Source organism: Anomalospiza imberbis, chromosome 18 (assembly GCF_031753505.1).
Source record: "Anomalospiza imberbis isolate Cuckoo-Finch-1a 21T00152 chromosome 18, ASM3175350v1, whole genome shotgun sequence".
Classification (NCBI taxonomy): domain Eukaryota; kingdom Metazoa; phylum Chordata; class Aves; order Passeriformes; family Viduidae; genus Anomalospiza; species Anomalospiza imberbis.
Window position 1 is genome coordinate 4,325,045 of NC_089698.1, and position 20,586 is coordinate 4,345,630.

The 20,586-nt window shown below is 48.7% G+C and overlaps 1 protein-coding gene across 3 annotated transcripts in view; it reads left to right on the forward strand.

Moving 5' to 3' along the window:
• The window catches only part of MYO1H (myosin IH), a 28,025-nt gene continuing 7,439 nt past the window's right edge, over positions 1-20,586 (forward strand). Inside the window, exons 1-21 of one of the 3 annotated variants that reach the window (XM_068208630.1) lie at positions 1-299; positions 9,810-9,968; positions 10,663-10,778; positions 11,098-11,296; positions 11,732-11,812; positions 12,228-12,407; positions 12,765-12,863; positions 13,467-13,580; positions 13,867-13,938; positions 14,622-14,741; positions 15,039-15,106; positions 15,464-15,569; positions 16,082-16,162; positions 16,455-16,546; positions 17,903-17,997; positions 18,200-18,246; positions 18,429-18,509; positions 19,180-19,285; positions 19,531-19,648; positions 19,908-20,021; positions 20,319-20,395. In XM_068208630.1, coding sequence (XP_068064731.1) covers positions 9,843-9,968; positions 10,663-10,778; positions 11,098-11,296; positions 11,732-11,812; positions 12,228-12,407; positions 12,765-12,863; positions 13,467-13,580; positions 13,867-13,938; positions 14,622-14,741; positions 15,039-15,106; positions 15,464-15,569; positions 16,082-16,162; positions 16,455-16,546; positions 17,903-17,997; positions 18,200-18,246; positions 18,429-18,509; positions 19,180-19,285; positions 19,531-19,648; positions 19,908-20,021; positions 20,319-20,395 — 2,092 coding nt within the window. In that variant the 5' untranslated portion in view covers positions 1-299; positions 9,810-9,842. Of the gene's footprint in view, positions 300-1,389; positions 1,434-8,278; positions 8,821-9,809; positions 9,969-10,662; positions 10,779-11,097; positions 11,297-11,731; positions 11,813-12,227; positions 12,408-12,764; positions 12,864-13,466; positions 13,581-13,866; positions 13,939-14,621; positions 14,742-15,038; positions 15,107-15,463; positions 15,570-16,081; positions 16,163-16,454; positions 16,547-17,902; positions 17,998-18,199; positions 18,247-18,428; positions 18,510-19,179; positions 19,286-19,530; positions 19,649-19,907; positions 20,022-20,318; positions 20,396-20,586 lie in introns of those variants that run through there. The other 2 variants (XM_068208629.1, XM_068208632.1) reach the window with 2 other exon arrangements.

A 20,586-nucleotide genomic window follows, 5' to 3' on the forward strand; every position in this document is an offset into this window, starting at 1 on the left:
TGGGGGGGCTGGAGGGAAGGAAGGAGTGACTCTGAGGCACTGGGAGAGGAGCTGCAGCCAAGGTGGTCAGCTGGGAGCAGAGCAGGAGCCGGGTGCCTCAGGGCAGATGGCAGAGCTGGATGCAGAGGCCAAGGAGAAGGAAGGAAATTATTCCCAGAGAGAAGGTGGCAGAGGCAGAGCGTGACAGGCTGAGGCAGAGGGAGAAATACGGTGACCGAAGGCAAGGGAGGATTTAATTTTTAATTAGCCACAATGAATTCCTTCCACATCTGAAGTCTGGTGAGAACACGGAGTGAAAGGTGGGTCTGCTTTGGTGGGTCCCATCAGAGAGGGAAGCAAAGGGGTCTTTTGGGCAGCCGAATTCCTGGGGGCTGAGTTCAGAGCTGCTGGGGGTGTCTGGCTATGGGACGGTTCTGGGGAATCCCCGGAGTTTTTCTTGTTGCAGCACAGATGGGAGTTTTACTCTGCCTGTGGTGCTGCTCTGTGCATGGTCTGGCTGAGTCAGAGGTGGTGGATCGCCCTGCTCAATGATCCAAAATTCAGCAGCAGAAGGGTCCATCCACTGGGATAAGGACTTTGCCACTGAGGCTTGGAGCTGATAGAGGAACGAGGGAATTTCTTTTCACTCCTGGTTGCAGGAGACTCAAAAAATAATTCCTCCTCAGGAAGGCTTGGGTTTGGAGGGGCCTTTTCCCCCCTCAGATGGGACTCCCTTTCTGGCTATTTACTGTATTAATGGCACGAGGCAGAATTCCAGCAAACAGGATGAGCACATTCATTACTGGGATAATTTGGGATAATTACTGGGATAATTTTTCTGCTGTGGATCAGGGATGTGGGCAGAGCACTGGCTGCAGGATCTGCATTCTCCTTTCTCCCCACTTCCCTGCTTTCCTTCCACATCCTCTCTTTGCTCCTCATCCAGCAGCAGGGAAATTCTCAGTCTGGCTGCCAGGATGATTTCCATTCCCTGTAAATAGTCCTCAGTCAGGAATTCTTCCAGGGAAGTCTCATAAAGGTGACACATCCCTTTCCTCCAAAGTGCTCCTGTGTTATTTTTAATAGGTAAAACATTTCCATCTAAATCACTGCAGTTATTTCTACTTCCTCAGATAACATTCAGCTGTAAGTATATATTAAAAAAGATAAATAATTCATAAATAATTATGAGACTCTTTAAAAGAAACTTGTTAATTTTAGGTACATTCAAATTTCAAGATGAAGAATAGCAACACTTTCTGATTCAAACATGCACCTAAATCCAATAAAATGTGGTGATTTTGACCCATTTTAACAGGTTTTCCCTGTTTCAAAGGATTACCTTTCCCTCTGTCAGGCATCCAGAAGCCATTCAGGAATCAGCTGAGTCTCCTCTGCCTCCACCTGCTCTGCCCCTGATCCCACATGGAATGAGTAATTTTGTGTTTCAGAAGGTGTGGAGGGGATTAATTTTTCCCCTTTCCTTCTTGACTTGCCTTAAGCAGCCTTTTTGTAGCAATGTGGAAAAGTGGGGTAAGTTCAGAGCTCCTCCTAAGGTTTTATGCTAATGAGCACTTTAAACTGGGAATTTCTGGATAATGGCAAGCTGGGACCTGACTGGGAACAGTGGTTGTCATCCTTCTCCAAGGAACAGAGGGAGAAGAAGTTTTGGGGTATTTTGGAGAGAATGGTGGGGCCAAAGGAGGGAGGGAGGGAGCCGACTTTCACCTATATATAAAAAAGATTTTTTTTCTGATCAGTGGAGAAAGGGGCTGGCAACACCAGAGCCTGGGAACCTGTGACTGCCTGAGGAATCTTGATGCTTCCTTAAACCCAAACTCAGAGGAGCTGCCCTTAGGTGACCCTGATGGGTGGGTCCTGCCACACTTGGAATGCTGGAATTGGTTCTTTTTTTAGAACCAACCTGGATGCTCTCAGAGGGGATCACTGTAGCTCTTCATTTCCCTCCTCTGTCCCTGTGGCTGTAACAAGCCAAGAGCAGAGTGTTCCTTTTCCCTTCCCTTGATGATCCATCCTTGATGGATGGTGATCCATCCTTGATGGATGATCACAGAGCCAACAACCAGGCCCTTCCCACTCTCAGAAATAGTTCTGGCGCACTGCAAGCTACCTTAAAGTGTAGGAAAGGGATGCTTTTGAAGAGAAGAGAAATTATTTCCTTTACAGACACTCCTGTATTGAGACACTTGGCTGGTTGGAGCTGCAGGTCTGGTCTGGTTCCCCTCTCCCAGGTGGGGACCAGGGGCTCTAGTGTGGCTTCAGGTGGCATCCTTTAAATCCTGACTCCTGGATTTAAAAGTGCTTTGTGTGCCAAGGGTTCCAGGAAGCCTGAACCAGGGAAAGGCAGATGAAGGTGTTTTCTGGAGGAGTTTGCAGGAGTTTTCGCTCTTTATTCCCATCGTGGCTGTGTCTCCAGGCTCAGCTGAAATCCTTCCCTGCCAGTCAATCCTCAGCCAGACCAGGAGCCCTTCCAGCCTCTTTGCTGCCCCTCCAGCTCCTCCCACCCAAAACTGCAGCCCTGGCACTGCTGTCCCCTCAACCCTGACAGAGCAGAGCCAGAGCAAGGCCTGCCCTAAATCACAGAGAGCTTTGGGTGACCTTGGCTGCAGCTCCTGAATCAGACCTTGTGTTGCAGCCTCTGCAAGTCTGTGGTGTGTAGATGTTGTGGAAGCAGCCCCTGACTCATGGGGGGCTCTTATGGAGTGATAAAAACTGGCTTTTGCTGTGGGAACTGGGGTTGTAATCTTGGTTTGGACTGGGATTTGTTGTCCCAGGTGTCATTTGTCTCATCTGCTCTCGTTCTGATGCTGGCTCACACAGGCAGCTCCTCTCTGCTGCCTGGTGCCCAAAGGGTTTGGCCTTTGGGGGTGTTGGAACATTCCTATGGGAGATGTGATCCCAATCCCTGATTTATCAGTGGCCTTCTTGCTGTGTCCATAAATGTGATTTTGGGGCCGTTTTTCCTCTGGTTCTCTGTTCTGTCTTCAAGGTTTGTAAACACCCTGGAGGTGTGCTCAACTTGGAATACATGAATTTCCTGTGGTTAAATACTCCTCTCCCTGTACCTTAGGGACTGTCAGGTACTCCAGGACCATCCTTCTTTTTCCTAGAAATTGAATCAATCCGCCTTGCTGTATTCCCAGGATTTTTAACTCTGAATTTTAGTTTTTCAGCTGGAAATCCTGTGCTCTTTCAGCTGGGGAATGCTATGGAGCGTAAGGAGGTTAGCTATGGAGTTTATCAGTAATTGATGTTTTCTAATAAACCATCCTGTTCTGCAATTAATAAGGATTCAGGATTCATTAAGGAGCTGTCTCTGGTCAGTAAATCCAAGAATGAAGAAAACTCTGAAATTCAGATCTAAAAGCCAACAACTGAGAGAATGAGCACTTCAGTGTCTGTGCTCCGGCCTGACAGGATCTGAGCTGGGTTTTACCTGGTCCTAAATTTCCCAAGGGAGGTGGAATTGCCGCTGCTTTCCTCCTTCACCCAGCGTGTCTGGAGTGCACAGTTCAGCACGGAGCTTTGGGCAGCATCTCTGTGCGTGTGAAACAAGCTGAGACAGCAAAAGGGCCCTCCCTATGAGGGGAAAAAAAACTCTAAAGAAATGTTTTATGCCCTAAGTCAGGTGCCTGAACGCTTGGCTGCCTGCTGTAACCTGGGAGCACTGATACAAACTGGGAATTCTGAGGCATTTGCCTAACCTGGGCCGGGCTTGCTGGCACCCACCCAAAAAGCGAGCTGCTGGCATTAACCTGACAGGCCATTGTTTTATTGAAGCTGACGTGGTGAATGGGGCTCTTTCTGCCGATATTCTTTACCTGTCTCGTTGTGTTAAAGTGGGGAGCGCCGGGGGCAGGTGGGCCCAGGCCCAGGCCCCGCTCGCAGGCCTCGGAGCGCCCGGCGCGGCCGACGGGGACCCCGTGGCACAAGAAAGAGTTGCTAAGAACAAATCTCTATTGTTCCCCGTCATCTTTAAATGAGTGTCAAAGTAGGCAGGGGGGCTTTGACCGTTAACCGCACAATTTAGCCGGCCCCTTGTGTCCGGCAGCCCCCTCCGCCTTGGAGCTCCTGGGATGAGAAAAGGCGGCCTCAGCCCCTTCTAAATGGGCCAACTCTTCTCCTTTGTGTGCAGACTGCCCAGTGTGAAATCCGCAGTGACGTTAAATGTTTTCTAATGAATAATTACTGAAAGGAAATGGAGGAATATATGTGTCATGGATTGTAGCGCGTTAAAATGTTTTCTTTTGGGCACAAAAATGTTGTCCTTCAGCAGCGCCGCGATTGTTTCAGGGAGCCTTTTGTGGGGGTTTGGATTCTCAATGGATTATCTGTGAGCGCTCGCTTTTCCAATAGGAATCAAAAGGGTCCTTTGGCAAACTAATGTTTTTCAAAATGGCAGCCATGAAGCCCATTTAGTATTTAAAGTTTGAGGTTTAAAGAAATGTTTGAACTCGGGAGATTTTCTCACTTTTTTTCTTTCTTTTGATTTATGAAAGTGAAGTGGTTCACCTCGACCTCTCCTCTATTGAGAAAGACAGACAGTCACCCTTTAACAAGTCTATAGCAGACCATGCCCTGGAGACAGACAAGAGGCCTTAAGAACTCTTGGCGTTTCCCTGGGCTGTTGATTAACCTTAAAACCCTCTTATTCTGTATTCTTTTGAAAAGAAATTAGGTTACAATGTGTAAATTTTTCCACAGTATAATTGTATTTATGAATTCTCCTGCCTTGAGGAGCGTGTACAGTAGTGCCAGACAGTCCAAGTGCCTCCCTGCACACACAAAATATCCCTTTTCCATGGCTGTTGCATTCCCAAACATGGTCCATGTCCAGCATTCCAGTTCTGTTAGAAATTTGAATGAGGTTTCCAGAGATCTGTGAAAAATCTCAGTGAAATATCTAAAAATCATCTTGTTTTGTTGGCTTTGCTGTGATGGGACGAGCGTAACTTGGTCCTGTGGTGGAATCTGCTCTGCTTTAATCCCTTTTTTATGGGCTTCTCATTTATCTGAAAACTAAGCCGAGCAGATGAATTCTCAGGAGCCACACCAAGGTTTTCTCAGGAGGGGGAAAGTATCCCCACTGCCCTGGGCTGGCTGTTCTTCCTGGGTGGGGATGTGTCACCCCAAGTCCTGCTGCCAAGATGTGACACTCTGAATTTCCTTTGGGGACAATCGGATGAGTCCTGACTGCTCCTGGAGCAGACACGGGGCATCCCTACGGAGCGCTGGAGTCCTGACCTCGAGGTCACAGCCGGAGGAAGATCCAGGATTGCCGGGACGTGGCCGTGCTCCCCCGCTGACCCTGCCAAGTGCCTCTGGCAGAACATCTTCCTTTTCCATTCTCCGTGGTCACGGCCCCCTGGGCCAGTTCCTCCAGAGAGCCGAGGGTGGAGCAGAGCTGAGGGGTTCCTTGTTGTGACCCCTGCAGCCCAGGATTCTTAATGAGCGAATTCCTGGAGCACACGAGGGGAGCAGGATGGGTCAGGGAGCTGCTGCCTCTCGCAGTAAAGGAGTATTTCCAAAACAGAGCTCCCACGTTCCTGAGGGAATTTGTGCTAACATTTCTGCTCCGAGCTCAGCTGTGCTGGGCAAGCCTGGCACTCTCTATTTGGAATCTTGTGTCTATTTGGAATCTCGTGTCTATTTTGAATCTCATGTCTATTTTTTATCTCGTGTCTCCTTTGAACCAGATGACTCCAGGGATGTTCACTTACTGCACTTTCCCATGGCACCACTTTTATATGCTTTTATCTCAGGGCTATAACTGCAGAGAACAGGCAAAAATAAAAAGTTTGGTGTCGCAGAGATTTCCAGGACGCTGGAGCTGTGTCAGTGGGGTTTAGGTTGGATATCAGGGAAGGGTTCTTCTCTCAGAGGGTGCTGGGCATTGACCAGGTTGCCCAGGGAATGGGCACAGCCCTGAGGCTGCCAGAGCTCCAGGAGTGTTTGGACACCACTCCCAGGGATGCAGAGGGTGGGATTGTTGGGGTGCAGGGCCAGGAGTGGGTGATCATCCCTGTGCTCCCTTCCAGCTCAGGATATTCCATGATTTTGTGGTGTCAGGTGGAGACAGAGCTGAACAAACAGACCAAACTAGGCTTTAGGATTTCTGTGTCCAGCCTTAGATAAGGCTTGAAGTGTTGAAGGGGATGAAGACTGCCCGTTGCATATAAAAAAAAAAAAAAAAAAAAAAAAAAAAAAAAAAAAGGAAAAATCCATGGAAACTGCGATTTAAACTGGGTTTTGCAGTGACCTCTAGTGGGAGCCAAGCCGGGAGCTGTGGAAAGGGGCTGAGGAGTGATGGGATGTATTTTCTGCCCGGATTAACCCAAATTGCCCATCAGGAAGGCCAGAGCCCATCGGTTCATCCCCAGAGTGAGCCGTGGGTGTTTCGGTGAGAGGCAGAACCTCCTGGAGCTGCTCCCGGGGCTCGGGTGCTGACAGCTCTTGGATAATTCATTAAAGAGGGAGGATGGCGCATCCCTGGCCGAGGAGGGAGCAGCAAACAGCCCGACACACGATCCTGGGTGTCCGTGGGACTCAATTCCAGCCCCGGGAACTCTGTGGAAGCTGCACGGGCTGGACAAGGAGGTGAGGGGAGGGTGGAGGTAAAGCAGGACTCAGGTGTGACATGAAACCACCTCGGGATTTGCAGGGTGCTGGAAGGGAAATCCAACAGCTCCGTGATGGTTTGGGGTCTGGAGGATCCTTGAGGAGATTTTCTGCTGTTGTGGGTGGCATTGGTGGCCCCAATAAAGCTGAGTTTGTTGGGTTGGACCTTTTGGTGCAGTTCCCTGTGTGGGTGGGAGCTACGAGGCTTTCAAAGGTCCACGGGGTGAGCTGGTGGCCACCTGAGGCTCTCACCTGCATGGTTTGGGGTTTTTCAGTGCTTCCAAAATAGCTGTGGCCTCATAAGTGATCCTCCTCCTTCCTGCACCCTCATCTCTTCTGTTCTATGACATTAAACCAAAGAAACATCAATGGAGCATCAACTGAAAAATTAAATTTTGATCCTCCGGTGAAGATAAGTAATAATTCTGCAAAGTTTCTTTCTGTTTTTTAAAGTCGTTTTCTTAACAGATCTTGCTTCAAAGTGGCACAGACTTTGCCAAAGAAACTGGCCTGTTCTGTCTGACTCTTTCTCAGGAGCTGCAGAGCTCAGGAATTTGTGCTGTGATCCCACAGAGTTCCTTGCAGTTTCCCCGTTGACAGACAAATCCCTGTGGGAAAAGCAAAACCCTTCATTGTAGTGAGGGAGAGGTTTTCTGATAAAGCTCGTGTCTTTAGGAGAGAAAGAAATCTCCTGGCTCCTGAGTGATGAGGGAAGGGAAATAATCCTTTAAAACAGCAGTGTCTTGGCTGGGGTCACGTGCACTGATGAGTCCTGGGGCATCTCTTATTCAGGGAAGCACAAAACTTGCACTGAGCTTCCAGAAATGGGTGGGGACAGGGCACTAAAGGGTGTTGGGATCATAAAATTTTCAGCACCAACGAGATACCAACAAAATCCGGGCACAAAACAGCCCAGAAAAGGGTTCAGGTGTTTTGTCTGGTGGGGAGCAGTGTCATTTACTCATTAACATACACGTGAGAGAAGTGGGTTAAGGAAACCTGAGCTGGCAGATGCTGAGGGGGAGAGAGGCTGATCCTTTCCTGCTTCCCAGCTGGGAGAGAAAGGAAAAGTGGGTTTTCCTGAGAGCTCTGTCAAAGCAAAATTATAAAAATAAAACTAATAAGAAGGCGGTCTTATTCTTATTCTTATTCTTATTCTTATTCTTATTCTTATTCTTATTCTTATTCCTCTCTCCCCCTTCCATGTTCCTCCCTGAACTGGCAGTGGGGTCTGTCCAGGTGTTGGTTTGAGAAGCAAAAATCATCCTTTATTTTGTCTTCCAAACCAATAGAGCCTGAGCTAAGGACAGGCACAACAAATGGATGAGAGTGGTCACGTGCAGGGGAGGGGGGAAAAGATATTAATATTAAAAGGAAAAAGTAGGGAACTTTCTGAGAGAAAAGTGATCACAATCAGGTCATGCTCTGGCTAAGGAAAAATGAGGAATTCTGTATCCTGGGGCTGGGGACAGTCAGCAAAGCAAAAAATGGCATTCCTTGTGTGTGAAATGAGTGCAGGTCTGATTTATTTTTTATTTAAATAACCTGCTTTCAGGGGATCTTTATCTCTGGAGTGTTGTTGTCCTGCTGCTGCTGAGCATAAATCAGCTCACACTTAAATAGACAAACGCAAAGAACAGGCTGGACTAAAATGAGAATAACCCTAAAATTCCTGTTTAAGAACTGATTTTTCTGAGTTTGCCACAGTCATAAAGGATATTGTGTGGTTGGGTCCTTTGCTCTTCATTTTATGCAACCCTACTCCCAAATACACTGAGCTCCAATATCCCCCAGTGCCTGCAGGCTCGTCCCAAAATCCTCCCTCCAGAGTCAGGGCTTGCCAGAGCTCAGCAGGAACATTCAATTTTGTGCCTATTTCCAATCTGCAAAGCTTCTGCTTTGGAAAAATCAAAATTAAACTAAAAAAGGGGGGGCAGAACCTGACGTGGCCTTACACAAACAGAGCATCGCCGTCCTTTTAGTGCTTGGAGAAAACCTTACACAAATCCACAACGTCCCCTTGAGCAGTGGAGCAGCAAAATGGGACAAGCCAATGTCCCCAAGGGCAGGAGGAGAGCAGCAAAGGTGCTGGGCTGGTGAGCACAGCCTGGAGCTGCTCTGGCTGCTCAGCCACGTTCCTCCCCTGATTGTCCAAGCCTGGAACCCTCCAAGGGAGCTCACTCCAAGGCAATTTACTCCAAGGTAAGCTGCTCCAACTGTACTGAATTCATTTCTGTCCATTTTATGCCTTAGGATAGGAATTTGTCTCTGAACCGGGTAATCCTGGTGTCTGTAAAAACAAAAGGAAACCCTGAAAACCCAACTTTAGCACAGTATCACCATAAAATATGTGTGATGCAGACAAATCCATATTAATTATGTAGACAAGACTGTTTTTTTTAGTTGCTAGCATGAAATCAGCAGCTGGGTTTAAGAAAATAAAAAGCACAGTTTCTTTTTATAGCCTGGGAATCGAGCTTGACCCTCAGCAGTGAGAATTTCCCAGATTAAGTCAATTTCTACCATAAAGAATCAGAACTGAAGGATGCAAGAGGATTTGGTTATGTCAGGGACAGCCTTTTTTGCCCCTCTCAGCCTTTGGAGAGGGATGGGGGATGCTGGGCAGGGTTTAACTGTCCCCAAGTCCTCTCTGATCAGTTTTATCAGCAGTGGCCGTGCCTCTCGCTGGCGTGTGGGGACATCTGCTGCCAGCACTGAAAGCTGACTTGGAGCTGCTGCTGGGAAGCACTGGGAATAACATTCTTGTGCAGAATGGTGCTGTGGGATTAATCTTTTTTGCCTACAAGTCAAACCCCTTGCAGCTTTTTCCAGGGATTCTCCATTTTCTTGCCTAGATCTGTATAAAGGGGAAAAACGAAGGGTTTTTCTGGTGCCTTCCACAGTTTATTCCAACTCTCTGCCTGGAAAATTCTGGCTAGACTGAGCTATTGAATGTTCAGATCCTGACTACATCTCCAGGGCTGGGTTTGTCTCAGTTTTCATGGAAACTGGGATCTTCCTTCCTGGTCACAGCAGCGAGTCTGGGACATCTGGACTGGGAAGAGCTTGGATGGAATTGCCATCCTTGGACAAGCTGGAATAATGATCTCTTGGAATTACCTGTGCAAGGCTGATTTTTGAGCCCTCTCTGCCCACTCCTGACCCTGCACCCCACAACCTTTGTGTTGCAGAAGGAAGAGGTGGACGAGAACGGCGACGCCAACATGGAAGGGGCTCTGATAGCCCGAGACAAGGTCGGGGTGCAGGACTTTGTCCTTCTGGACTCCCACACCAGCGAGGCTGCTTTCCTCAACAACCTTCGGAAGCGCTACCAGGAGAACCTCATCTATGTAAGTGCCCCTGAGGTGGCCTTGCTGGTCAGGTCCAGGAGGAAGAGCTGAGTATCCTCTGTGTATCTGACAAGGTGTTGGTAGTGCCCAGCAGAGCGATCACCCAGGAGTAATTTATCTACTTGAACTCGTGAAAATAAATCTCAGCTTGCTCTGGGTTGCTTTGCAAAGCATTAAAGGATGTGCAGTAAATAGGAAGGGAATGGAAAAGGGAACACTGTGATTGGAGGAAGGCAGGACAAGGTTTGTCTGGGAAGGGCTGAGGATTTTATTTTGTGTTGTGTTAACTTTAGTAGGAAAAGGGTCCTGGAAGCACCAAGGGATCCCAAATCCTTGCATTTAAATTGTCAGGCTCTGAGCTTGCTCTCATGGTTCAGCTTTGCTCAGTTTTTCTGGCATTTGTTTGTGGATAATGTCCTGAGGTACTTGGCTCCTTCTCTGGGATTTTGTGGTAGAGCTGGTGTCCCTTGGCTCCTCCTTTGGGATTTTGTGGTAGAGCTGGTGTCCCTTGGCTCCTCCTTTGGGATTTTGGAGTGGGGCAGGAGTCCCTTGGCTCCTCCTTTGGGATTTTGGGGTGGAGCAGGTGTCCCTTGGCTCCTCCTTTGGGATTTTGTGGTAGAGCTGGTGTCCCGTGGCTCCTCCTTTGGGATTTTGGGGTGGAGCAGGTGTCCCACTGGGCTCTCTCTCCCTGCAGACCTACATTGGTTCTCTCCTCGTGTCTGTGAACCCCTACCAGGAGCTGGACATTTACACAGTGTCTCAGATGCAGCTTTATCGGGGCGTGAACTTCTTTGAGCTGCCCCCGCACCTGTGAGTGTTCCCATGGCATCTCTGTGGGTGTTCCTAATTTGGGGTTTCCCTGTAATGCTGTACTGCCACCACGGGGGTGTCCACAGTCACTAGGCCTGGTTTTTACTGTCAGGCTCAGGTTTTGAGCCCAGCTTTCGCAGTGGGTGTCCCTGCCCAGAATGAGATGATGCCTTCCAACCCATTTTGGGATTCTGTGACCCTTTCCAACACTTGTAAAATTAAACCAGGAGTAAAAACTCTTGGAAACCTTTGCTGTCCCTCCCCCTGTGCCATTCCTAATGGATGTTTCCCCTCCAAATGCCTCCTGTGCCTGTCCCAGCTATGCCATAGCTGACAACGCCTACAGGGTGATGTGCAGTGAGTACAACAACCACTTCATCCTCATCTCTGGGGAGAGTGGGGCTGGCAAGACAGAGGCATCCAAGAAGATCCTGCAGTACTACGCAGTCACCTGTCCCACCACGGAGCAGCTCCAGACTGTCCGGGACCGGCTCCTGCTTTCCAACCCCGTCCTCGAGGTGAGAAACCAAAGGAAGGCCCAAAATGCAGAGGGGTTGGAGCTGGGGGCCTCACTGCTCGAGGATTCCCTGCAAATCTGCAGCCCTGAGCAAGAATGGCCAATATTGGCACAGCCTCTGAAAGAATATTTGGGATTTAGTATCATTTAATGTTCGAAAATTTAAATCCAGAGTTTGGTTTTAGGATGGCTGGAAGAAATACAGGAAAATACAAGAAAACTGCACCGTGCAGCAGTTCCTTGGGGCCTCAGCTATAGGTTAGATAAGAAAAATCAGTAATTGGTTTAGCTGAATTGCACTTTAAAGCTATGGAAATGCATTAGTTTGTATTTCTTTAATCCCACCAAATTCAATGGGACTTGGCTGAAGCAGCAAGTCTTGGTTACTTGGTCCCAGTGAGGTGAGAAGTGACTTTACCCCTCTGCTTACCCTCAGGCTTTTGGGAATGCAAAAACCCTGCGCAACGACAACTCCAGCAGATTTGGGAAGTACATGGATATCCAGTTTGATTTTAAGGTGAGAACAAACTCAGTGGAGCGCTGGGAAAAGGAGCTGTGTCTGAGAAACCTCCTGGGTGCTGAGCAGGCAGCCCAGGATTTATTCATCCTTACCCTGCACATTTCTGACCCTGCTTGTGCAGACCTTGCATTTTGCAGGTGAGGTCACTGGTTATCCATCCTGGAAACTTCCAGCCTTGCTGGCAATCCTGGCAGTGCTCCACGGAAAGCTGATAGAGAGTTTTAAAGCTCAGGTTACTTTTACAGGACAGCAAATCCTTGTACTGTTGCTGGACACTCTTAAACAAAAGGTGGCAGATAAATGACAGCAGAATTTGGCTTTTCCTGAGCCTGTTCCTCATTCCTGGGAGTAAAGAAACAGCAATCACAGGGATTATTGATATTTTTGGTGTTGATCTGCTTTGCTCTGCCAGGGAGCTCCAGTGGGAGGGCACATCCTCAGCTACCTGATTGAGAAATCCCGAGTTGTCCACCAAAACCACGGAGAGAGGAATTTCCATATTTTCTACCAGCTGCTGGAGGGGGGAGACAAGGATCTGCTCTGCTGGCTCGGGCTGGAGCGCAACCCCCAGAAGTACACGTACCTCATCCAGGTCAGTGGGAGCTGGAGCTGCTCTGTGGCTCCATCAGGAATTGTAGGGATGGAAAATGCAGCTTGGGCAGAAGGTATTCTTACCCTAAAAATAAAGGATGGCTGGAAGATCAAGCTCTGCACAGCTTCAGCCAATTTATGGTGGTGCTCTCCACACTCAGGGGTTTGATTTATTTGGGGTTTCCAGTATAAACTGAGAGGTTTGATCAAAGGAGCCGTGCTCACGATTAATAACAGTTAAAAAACTCACTGAGGGAACTAGAAATGAAAGCAGTGTGCCCAGAAGTATCTGTGTTTGCTGATAATAAAAGTTCTTTACCAATTAATTGTATTAATTCATCTTTCTTTTGCTGCTTAGGGTCGATGTGCCAAAGTGTTTTCTATCAATGACAAGAATGACTGGAAAATAGTCCGGAAAGCTTTTTCCATCATTGACTTCGCTGAAAAAGATATCGAGGTACTGCTTGCTAAAAGGGACTGAGCAAAGGGATTTCAGAGAGGAGGGCACTGCTTTTTTCCTGAAGTGATGGGAACAGCTGTGGAGAGGGGTGAAAGGTGGAGCAGGACACACTTTGGGTGGTCAGGACCTGAAGGGGATGACAAGAAATGTGGAGAGGGACATTGGACAAGAACCTGGAGTGACAGGACAAAGGGGAATGGTTTCCCACTGCCACAGAGTAGGTTTGGATTCGATATTGGGAAGAAATTGGGTCCCTGGCAGAGGTTGCCCAGAATAGCTGTGGCTGCCCCATCCCTGGAATTGTCCACGGATGGACGGGGCTTGGAGCAACCTGGGGTAGTAGAAGGTGTCCCTGCCCTGGCAGGGGTGGAACTAAATGATCTCTAAGCTCCTTTCCATCCTAAACCACTCTGGGATTCCATGATTCTGTGGGATTGAGGGAGTGGGTGGTGAAGAGCACGATGCCAGGGGTGGTACTGGATCCTCTGGTTCACCTCCTTCAGCCTGGCCAAAATTCTGTTAATTAATGGCAAGAAAGATCAGCAGCACCCCACAGGGCTGTGAGAAGCCATGTTCTAATGGAATATCTCCCATTATCAGCATCTCTTTGGAATTGTTGCCAGTGTCCTGCACCTTGGGAACATTCAGTTTGAGGAGGACAGCAATGGCCATGCCATCATCCGCGACGGCTCCCAGATCAAGTGGATTTCCAAGGTGCCTCAGAAATCCCACTGCTAGGAGGAAAACCTGAACCTTGCTGGGGTTTTCTTATTGGTACAAAATATTTATTCCCAAAAGCACAAGGGCAACTCTAAAAATGCCCAGCTCTTGTTGTAAATCACCTCGAGTTTTCTCCCAGAAATTTCCTTATTTCCTGTGGCTCCAAGATGGGGGTGGCTGGGGAGGGGCTGGGGGTTGTGCCCTGCTGATCACACAGTGCTGCTTGTTTAAAAAGGGACCTGTGGCTGTGCTCTGAGTGCAGGTATTTCTCTCCCTGCAGCTCCTGGGTGCTCACCTGTCCATCCTGCAGGAAGCTCTCACCCACAGGAAGATCGAAGCCAGATCCGAGGAGGTACCAGGGAGTTTTCTGTAGTCCCAGATTAATCTGGGAGACTCCCAGCTTGGGGGGTGGGTGAGGAGCCAGTTCTGAGTGTAAACCAGATCCCTCTGACTGTCCCTCTCCTCCACATCCTCTTCTTCCAGCCTGAGACATTAAACTAAAATATATTGGAGTTTTATTGCTGAACAAGGCAGGAGCTGTTCAAAAGCTGGAACAGGGAATTGTATTTGAGCCAAACAATTTCCCCTTGCCCAGTCCATGGTGCTTCCTGGGAAACTGGGCTGCACAAACAGAGAAAAACACTGGTAAAAACCACTCTTTGATAATTTTATATTTTAATTTTAATAATATAGAAGTAAAATGAGGTCAGAATATTTTCCTGCTTCGTCTAAATTAATACTCACCAAAACTTAGTGCCCCAAGCCTGCTGGCAGGTGGGGATACACCAGACTGAAGGAACACATGTGGAAAATAAAGCTGTAGGGAAAATCAGGGAATTCCAGCGTGGTTTGGGTTGGAAAGGACCTTAAATATGATCCCATTCTAACGCCCTGCAGGAATAGCTGCAGTCCAGGGGTGGCTGTGCTGTAGGACAATGTGGCTGCTTCTCCAAGCCACAGATGTGACCTGGCTGTGCAGAAGTTTGCTCTGATCCCCTGTGGTGTTCATCCTCTCTGGGATATCTTTATATCCAGGTGCTCAGCCCGTTGAATGTGGATCTGGCGTTCTACGCCCGGGATGCCGTGGCAAAGGCAATTTATGGAAGGACTTTCACTTGGCTGGTCAACAAAATCAATGGCTCTCTTGCCAACAAGGTTGGTTTCTTGTCTGGGGTCCTGAATGCTCCTAAAATGCTGAGCAGTTTCTCCAGAGAGACCCCACAACCCTCATCACCAAATATCTGGGATGTTGGATAATTGCTGCTGGGATATCCCCCTGCCCTGAGCTGGAAAACCCCTTAGTTGCTCCCTGTTAAAGAGTTTTAGCAGTTCATTACCTGCCTTAAAATGGCTTCTCCACTGGGATTTCTCTGAAAGAGAAAGTTTGAAATTCAGGTGAGAGCAGCCACCTGCAGGGAAGGAGCAATGGCAGAGCAGGGGTGTTTTTGACAGGACTCGACTCAGAAAACAGTTATTGGCCTGCTGGATATTTATGGCTTTGAAGTGCTGGACACAAACAGGTACGGGCTGTTCCTGGGATTTGGGGTGACCTGGGGGTACAGGACATTCCTGTATGAATTTTTGAGTGTGCCCTCAGCCCAGCAGGGTAAGGTGCAGGGCACTAGAACCTGGGTGCAGGGGTTCGCTGGACCCCAGGAAAAGCTTTGCCTTGGGCTGTGGTGCAACAGTGTGGGAGCAGGGGGTGGGCTTGTTTGTGTGGGAATGGGGGGCTTGGTCCGTGTAAAAATGGGGAATTTGGTCCCTGTGAAAATGGGGGTTTGGTCTCTATATGGGAATGGGTGGTTTAGTCTGTGGGGGAAGAAGCAAAACTGCCCCTGGAACACATTAAACCTGCTGCTCATTTAATCTCCCTGAAGTTTTGAGCAGTTCTGCATTAATTACTGCAATGAGAAGCTGCAGCAGCTGCTGATTGAGATGACCCTGAAGGCAGAGCAGGAGGAATATGAACTGGAAGGCATTGAGGTAAATTATATTTCCCCCTCCCTTTTCCCTTTGAACTGCCATTACACTGAGTGCTTTTGATCACCAATGTCAAAGTCATCCTGCATTTTTAGATTGTTATTGTTCCCATGGGAAGTGTAGGATTTGCAGGGGTTTCTTTCTGTAGCCCTTTTGAAGTGCAATTTAGCCCAGATATAATTGACATCATTTAAGGAAGAAGTAGGACCTTCCCCAAAACTCAGATGCTCAGCAGTGACAATGTCCCTGGAGAATAAGGAATCCCAGCAGTGTAAAACGTGGGAAGATGGAGAGGATTTATGTAGAGAACAAGAGGATGATGTGGGCTGCTGGAAGGAGGAGAACTCTGGAGTGGGATCATGGATCACTGTGCTGTCACCTTTTCCCTCAGTGGATCCTAATTCACACCACTCATTTCACTGGGATCTGAGGCTGTATCTTATTTAAGTTCCAAAGAACTTTAAAAATTGCAAAGGCCTTCATCTAAAACTGTTCTTCCTTTTTCCCTTTTCTAGTGGGAACCAATCCCATATTTTAACAACAAAATCATCTGTGACTTGGTTGAGCAGAAGCACAAAGGAATAATCTCCATCCTGGTAAGAACAGAGTTTGTACTAAATTAAAATGCAGGCCTGTGCCTTTGCTCTAATGGTTCTTAATCACATTTTCCCCTCTAATTATGGGATGGGTCTGTGTTATCCAGAACATAAACACAGATTCCTGTAACAAACACCCAGAGGATGAGAGGCTTTGGGGTCAGTTAAAGGTGGGGGGTGTTCTGCTTCCTCTGCAATGGAGCTTTGGGTTTGTGGGACAAAGTTGTCCTAAATGTTGTTGAGGAGGGAATATGAGCTCAGAGCAGCTCTGATCCAGTGCCTGCTGTTCCAGGATGAGGAGTGTTTACGGCCTGGGGAAGCGACTGATTTGAGCTTCTTGGAAAAGCTGGAAGAGAAAGTAGGAGATCATGCCCACTTCGTGACGTATGCATTTACCCTCTCTATCCTATCCCAGACCCTTCCCATCCCATATCCATGCCAGGGCTGGGGAGGGAACAATCTCTGCCTTGTCCCAGAGGGAATCCAAGAGCCCACCCAGTGTCTGATGTTGGAAATCTCCACTGGTGGATCCAGGGTGCTGGGAGGTGTGAGCAGGGCTCTGTCTCTTCACTGCTCTGATGCTCAGCTTTGAGTCTGTCATTCCACACCAAAATTAGGGGCTCCTGGGATTTGGCCCAGGATTTTAGCCCAGAAAGATTAAATAGCTTTGGCCATAGATGGCTTTGGTCCCCGGGGACTCCAGGGAAAGCTGAAAATGTTGTGACAAGGAGCCAAATGCCTGAGGCTGATGGGGGATATGTAAATATTTACACCCATCTTGTTCTGTGTGAGCTTGGATTACGAAGAGGAGAGAAAATGAAGAGGAGAGAAAATGCTCGTGCTCCTCTCCCCCAGATGAGTGACATTTTGGTTCATACTCCATTTGGAGGGGGTTTGGATCCCATTTTGGTGGCAGCTGAGCGCGTTGGCGCAGGGCTGTGCTGGCACTTCCCTGCAGAAGCTGCTGAAGGGCTGTGACAAGTCATCAATTGAGAGTCACAGTGCTGAGCTGTCACTGTTCCTGCAGCTCTGAACTCCACCACAGCCAAGTGGAAAATTTGTAGCCAACTTCCTTGTCACCACAATGTGCCTTAATGCTGCTCTGCCTGATTAAAAGCTTTAAATAGAAGTGCTGGAGCTACTTCTACGGGATCTGCTCTTGGAAGGAGCTTTGATACACGAACGTGCTGTTGTGACACTCAGCTCTGCTGTTTGTGACTGCTTACAAAGCTGAAACTTCAACTGTGAAGTTGCTCTTTTTTTTTTCTTGTTTGGTTCTTTTTTTTCCCCAGGAATCCTTGCTTTCTAAAATATTCCTGCTATTCTCAAACACTCGGATTCCTCCTTTGTATTTAGGTTCTTGCTCTAGGGCAAAATGTCTGAAATCCTTTGCCCCCTGGGTTCACTTCAGGGTTGAGGGAGCTGGTGGTTTTTTCCCCCCACATAAGCAGTAAAAAATGTATTTAAATGGATGTTATGGGAAGAAATCTTGATATTTCTGGAATGGGTGATCACTGCCAAGTGGCAATGAGTAGATCCCAGCTATCCTGAGGAGTTTGTGGGAGCTGCCAGCAGGGAGAGATGATGGTTTGCTCAAGGGCCATAACTCTGCAGTCAGAGCCCCATCAGTAGGATCAAACACCACATTTCCAGCTGTCCCCCAGCCGTGGCTGTCCCCAAGCTGAGGGAATCTCTTTGCTGCTCTTTCTCCTGGTGTTTTGCTGGGCTTTTCCCTGGCAGGCGCAAGCTGGCGGACCAGAAGACACGGAAATCCATCGACTGGGTGGATTTCCGCCTCCTCCACTACGCAGGAGAGGTCACCTACTGTGCTGTGGGTGAGTGAGAGTAGCCAGGCTGGAGCTCCTGAGCTCCTAAATTGCTGTGGGTGATGGTGACCTGATGGGAAGAGGAATTATAAAAGACCTGCCCTCTGCAGGCAGACCTGGAAGTCTTAAATGTGGCTGCAGTGAGAATTTTGAGGATGTGAATGTTCTGATTTTCTTTTTTATTTCCTTTTGATTCAATTTTTCTTTTCAGGATTTTTGGAGAAGAATAATGATCTTCTGTACAGAAACCTGAAGGAGGTAAGCACAAAAAAGGGGATGCTGTTGTTTTACATCACTTGCTTGGTGCAGGAGATTTATTTACTCTCTGTAGCAAACAAAAACATCCTTTTTTCTTTAGCACTGATCTTTAGGCATCTCTGTGCATGTTCTTAGGGCTGTGCTGCTCCCAGGAGGACAACTTTTATCTCCTCCTGTTTCAGGTGCTGTGCAACTCCAAGAACAGCATCATCAGGGATTGTTTCCTCCTGTCAGAGCTGGACAACAGGAGGAGACCAGAGACTGTGAGTTCTGTCTTTAGTCTTAATTCTGAATATCAGCTCAGCTCCCCAGGCCTTGCTTTAATCACTGATCCCTTCCTCAGTCCTGATGGCCATAAACTAAAACACAACATAAACTAAACCACAACAAATTCTGCCTCATCCTGAGGAAGAGCTTTCCATGGAGGCTGGCAGAGCCCTGGGACAGCTGCCCAGGGAGGGCCTGGAGTCATTCCAAACCCCCCTGGACACATTCCTGTGCCACCTGCTTTGGGTGACCCTGCCTTGGTAGGAGGCTGGACTGGATGATCTCCAGAGGTCCCTCCCCACCCTATAAATTGTGGGATTCTGGGACTCCTGCACTTGGTGGATGTTTTTACTGCCATCCACCCCTGAGAGCTCCCTGACAGAGGAGCAGTGGTGCTGCTGAGACAGCAGCCAGCAAAGTGACATCCCATAGCACGTCCCCCAAGGAGCAGGGGGCTCTGAAGGGCTGCCTGGTGTGTCCAGCTGCATGGCCAGGGCTCAAATGCTCCAGCTCAGCCCTGCCACAACTGACCACACTCCAAAAACTCCAGGCTACCAATGCACCATCAGCTTTTGCTTCCAGGCTTAAGCTGGATGCAGGGAGTTGATTTCCTTTCCTGCAGGGAAGAGTTCCAGAGCTCAGGAGGTCCTTTTGATGCTGTCTTAGGTTGCCACCCAGTTCAAGAACAGTCTGACGAGTCTGATTGAGATCCTGATGTCCAAGGAGCCCTCGTACATCCGCTGCATCAAACCCAATGAGAACAAGGAGCCTGGTGAGGCTGGGGCTGAAGGCTCTGCTGAGTCCAAGGAATGGACAGAGGGATTTCTTTGGAGCAGGGTGCAGTGTGTGTATGTTGTGGATATGTGTTTGTGTTTAAACAGCTTGGTTAAGCTGGCAGCAGATTTGTCCCCGTGGGTAATTGGGGATTTGTTTCCTTCCTGATGTCCCCCAACACACGGGCACGTGGGTGAGCTTCCCCAGACAGAGCTGACCAGTGGAGGTGTGCTCTTGCTGCAGGGAAGTTTGATGATTTCCTGATCCGACACCAGGTGAAGTACCTGGGGCTGATGGAGCACCTGCGGGTGAGACGGGCCGGCTTCGCGTACCGGCGCAAGTACGAGCTCTTCCTGCAAAGGTGAGCGAGCTGCTTCCCCTCTGGCCAGGTAATCCTGCCCTCCTGAGGGCTGCAGAGCAAGCAAAACTCCAGCCCCAGTAGTGAGAGTTGCCAGCAGAACCCCTTGTGCTTCAGAAATACCCTTTGTCCTGTCTGCATCAGTTTGAGCTGCGTTGGCATCTTCTGCCTTGAGTAAAGCAGAGGGAATTTCAGGGGTAGTTTCAGGAAGGGTCTCCTCACACTTCAGGTAGTTTGCATTGATGTCTTGCTGATGTTTCAGGTACAAATGTCTCTGTCCAGCTACCTGGCCACACTGGCATGGGCCAGCAGCAGAGGGTGTGGAGAGACTCATCAAACACATTGGTTACAAGCCTGAGGAGTACAAATTAGGAAGGTAAATTCCTTGCTTTGGCTGCTCAGTGTTTGCTGTCCTGGGTCCTCTGTCCTGTCTGTGACAGGAGCAAGGAGAGAGATAAAACCCCAGATGCACAAATTTCCTCATTATTTTTACCTGTTTCCATGGGAGCTTGAATCCAGCCTCATTTCTTCCATCTGTGTGTTAGGGCTCCAGCTTCTCCTGCTTCCCTGGGCAGCCCAAGGCAGCTCAGGCTGTTTGGGGGGCTCTGAGCCTGCTCAGGGCAGCTGGAAGGATGGCTCACCATGGATAACCTGCTCCTGGTCTCTTTTTCAGAACCAAAATATTCATCCGTTTCCCAAAGACCCTGTTTGCCACGGAAGATGCCTTTGAGTACAGAAAGCACCTGCTGAGTAAGTGTGGTCTGGGAACTTCTTCCTGGCTCTGGCTTGGGGGGACTTGGAGCAACCTGGGATGGTGGAAGGTGTCCCAACCCATGGCAGGGGGTGGAATGGGATGGGCTTTGAGGTTTCTCCCAGCCCTGGCCTGCATAGCTCTCAGAATCCATGGAAAACTCAGTAAAGTTGCTCCAGGCTGGGGGGAA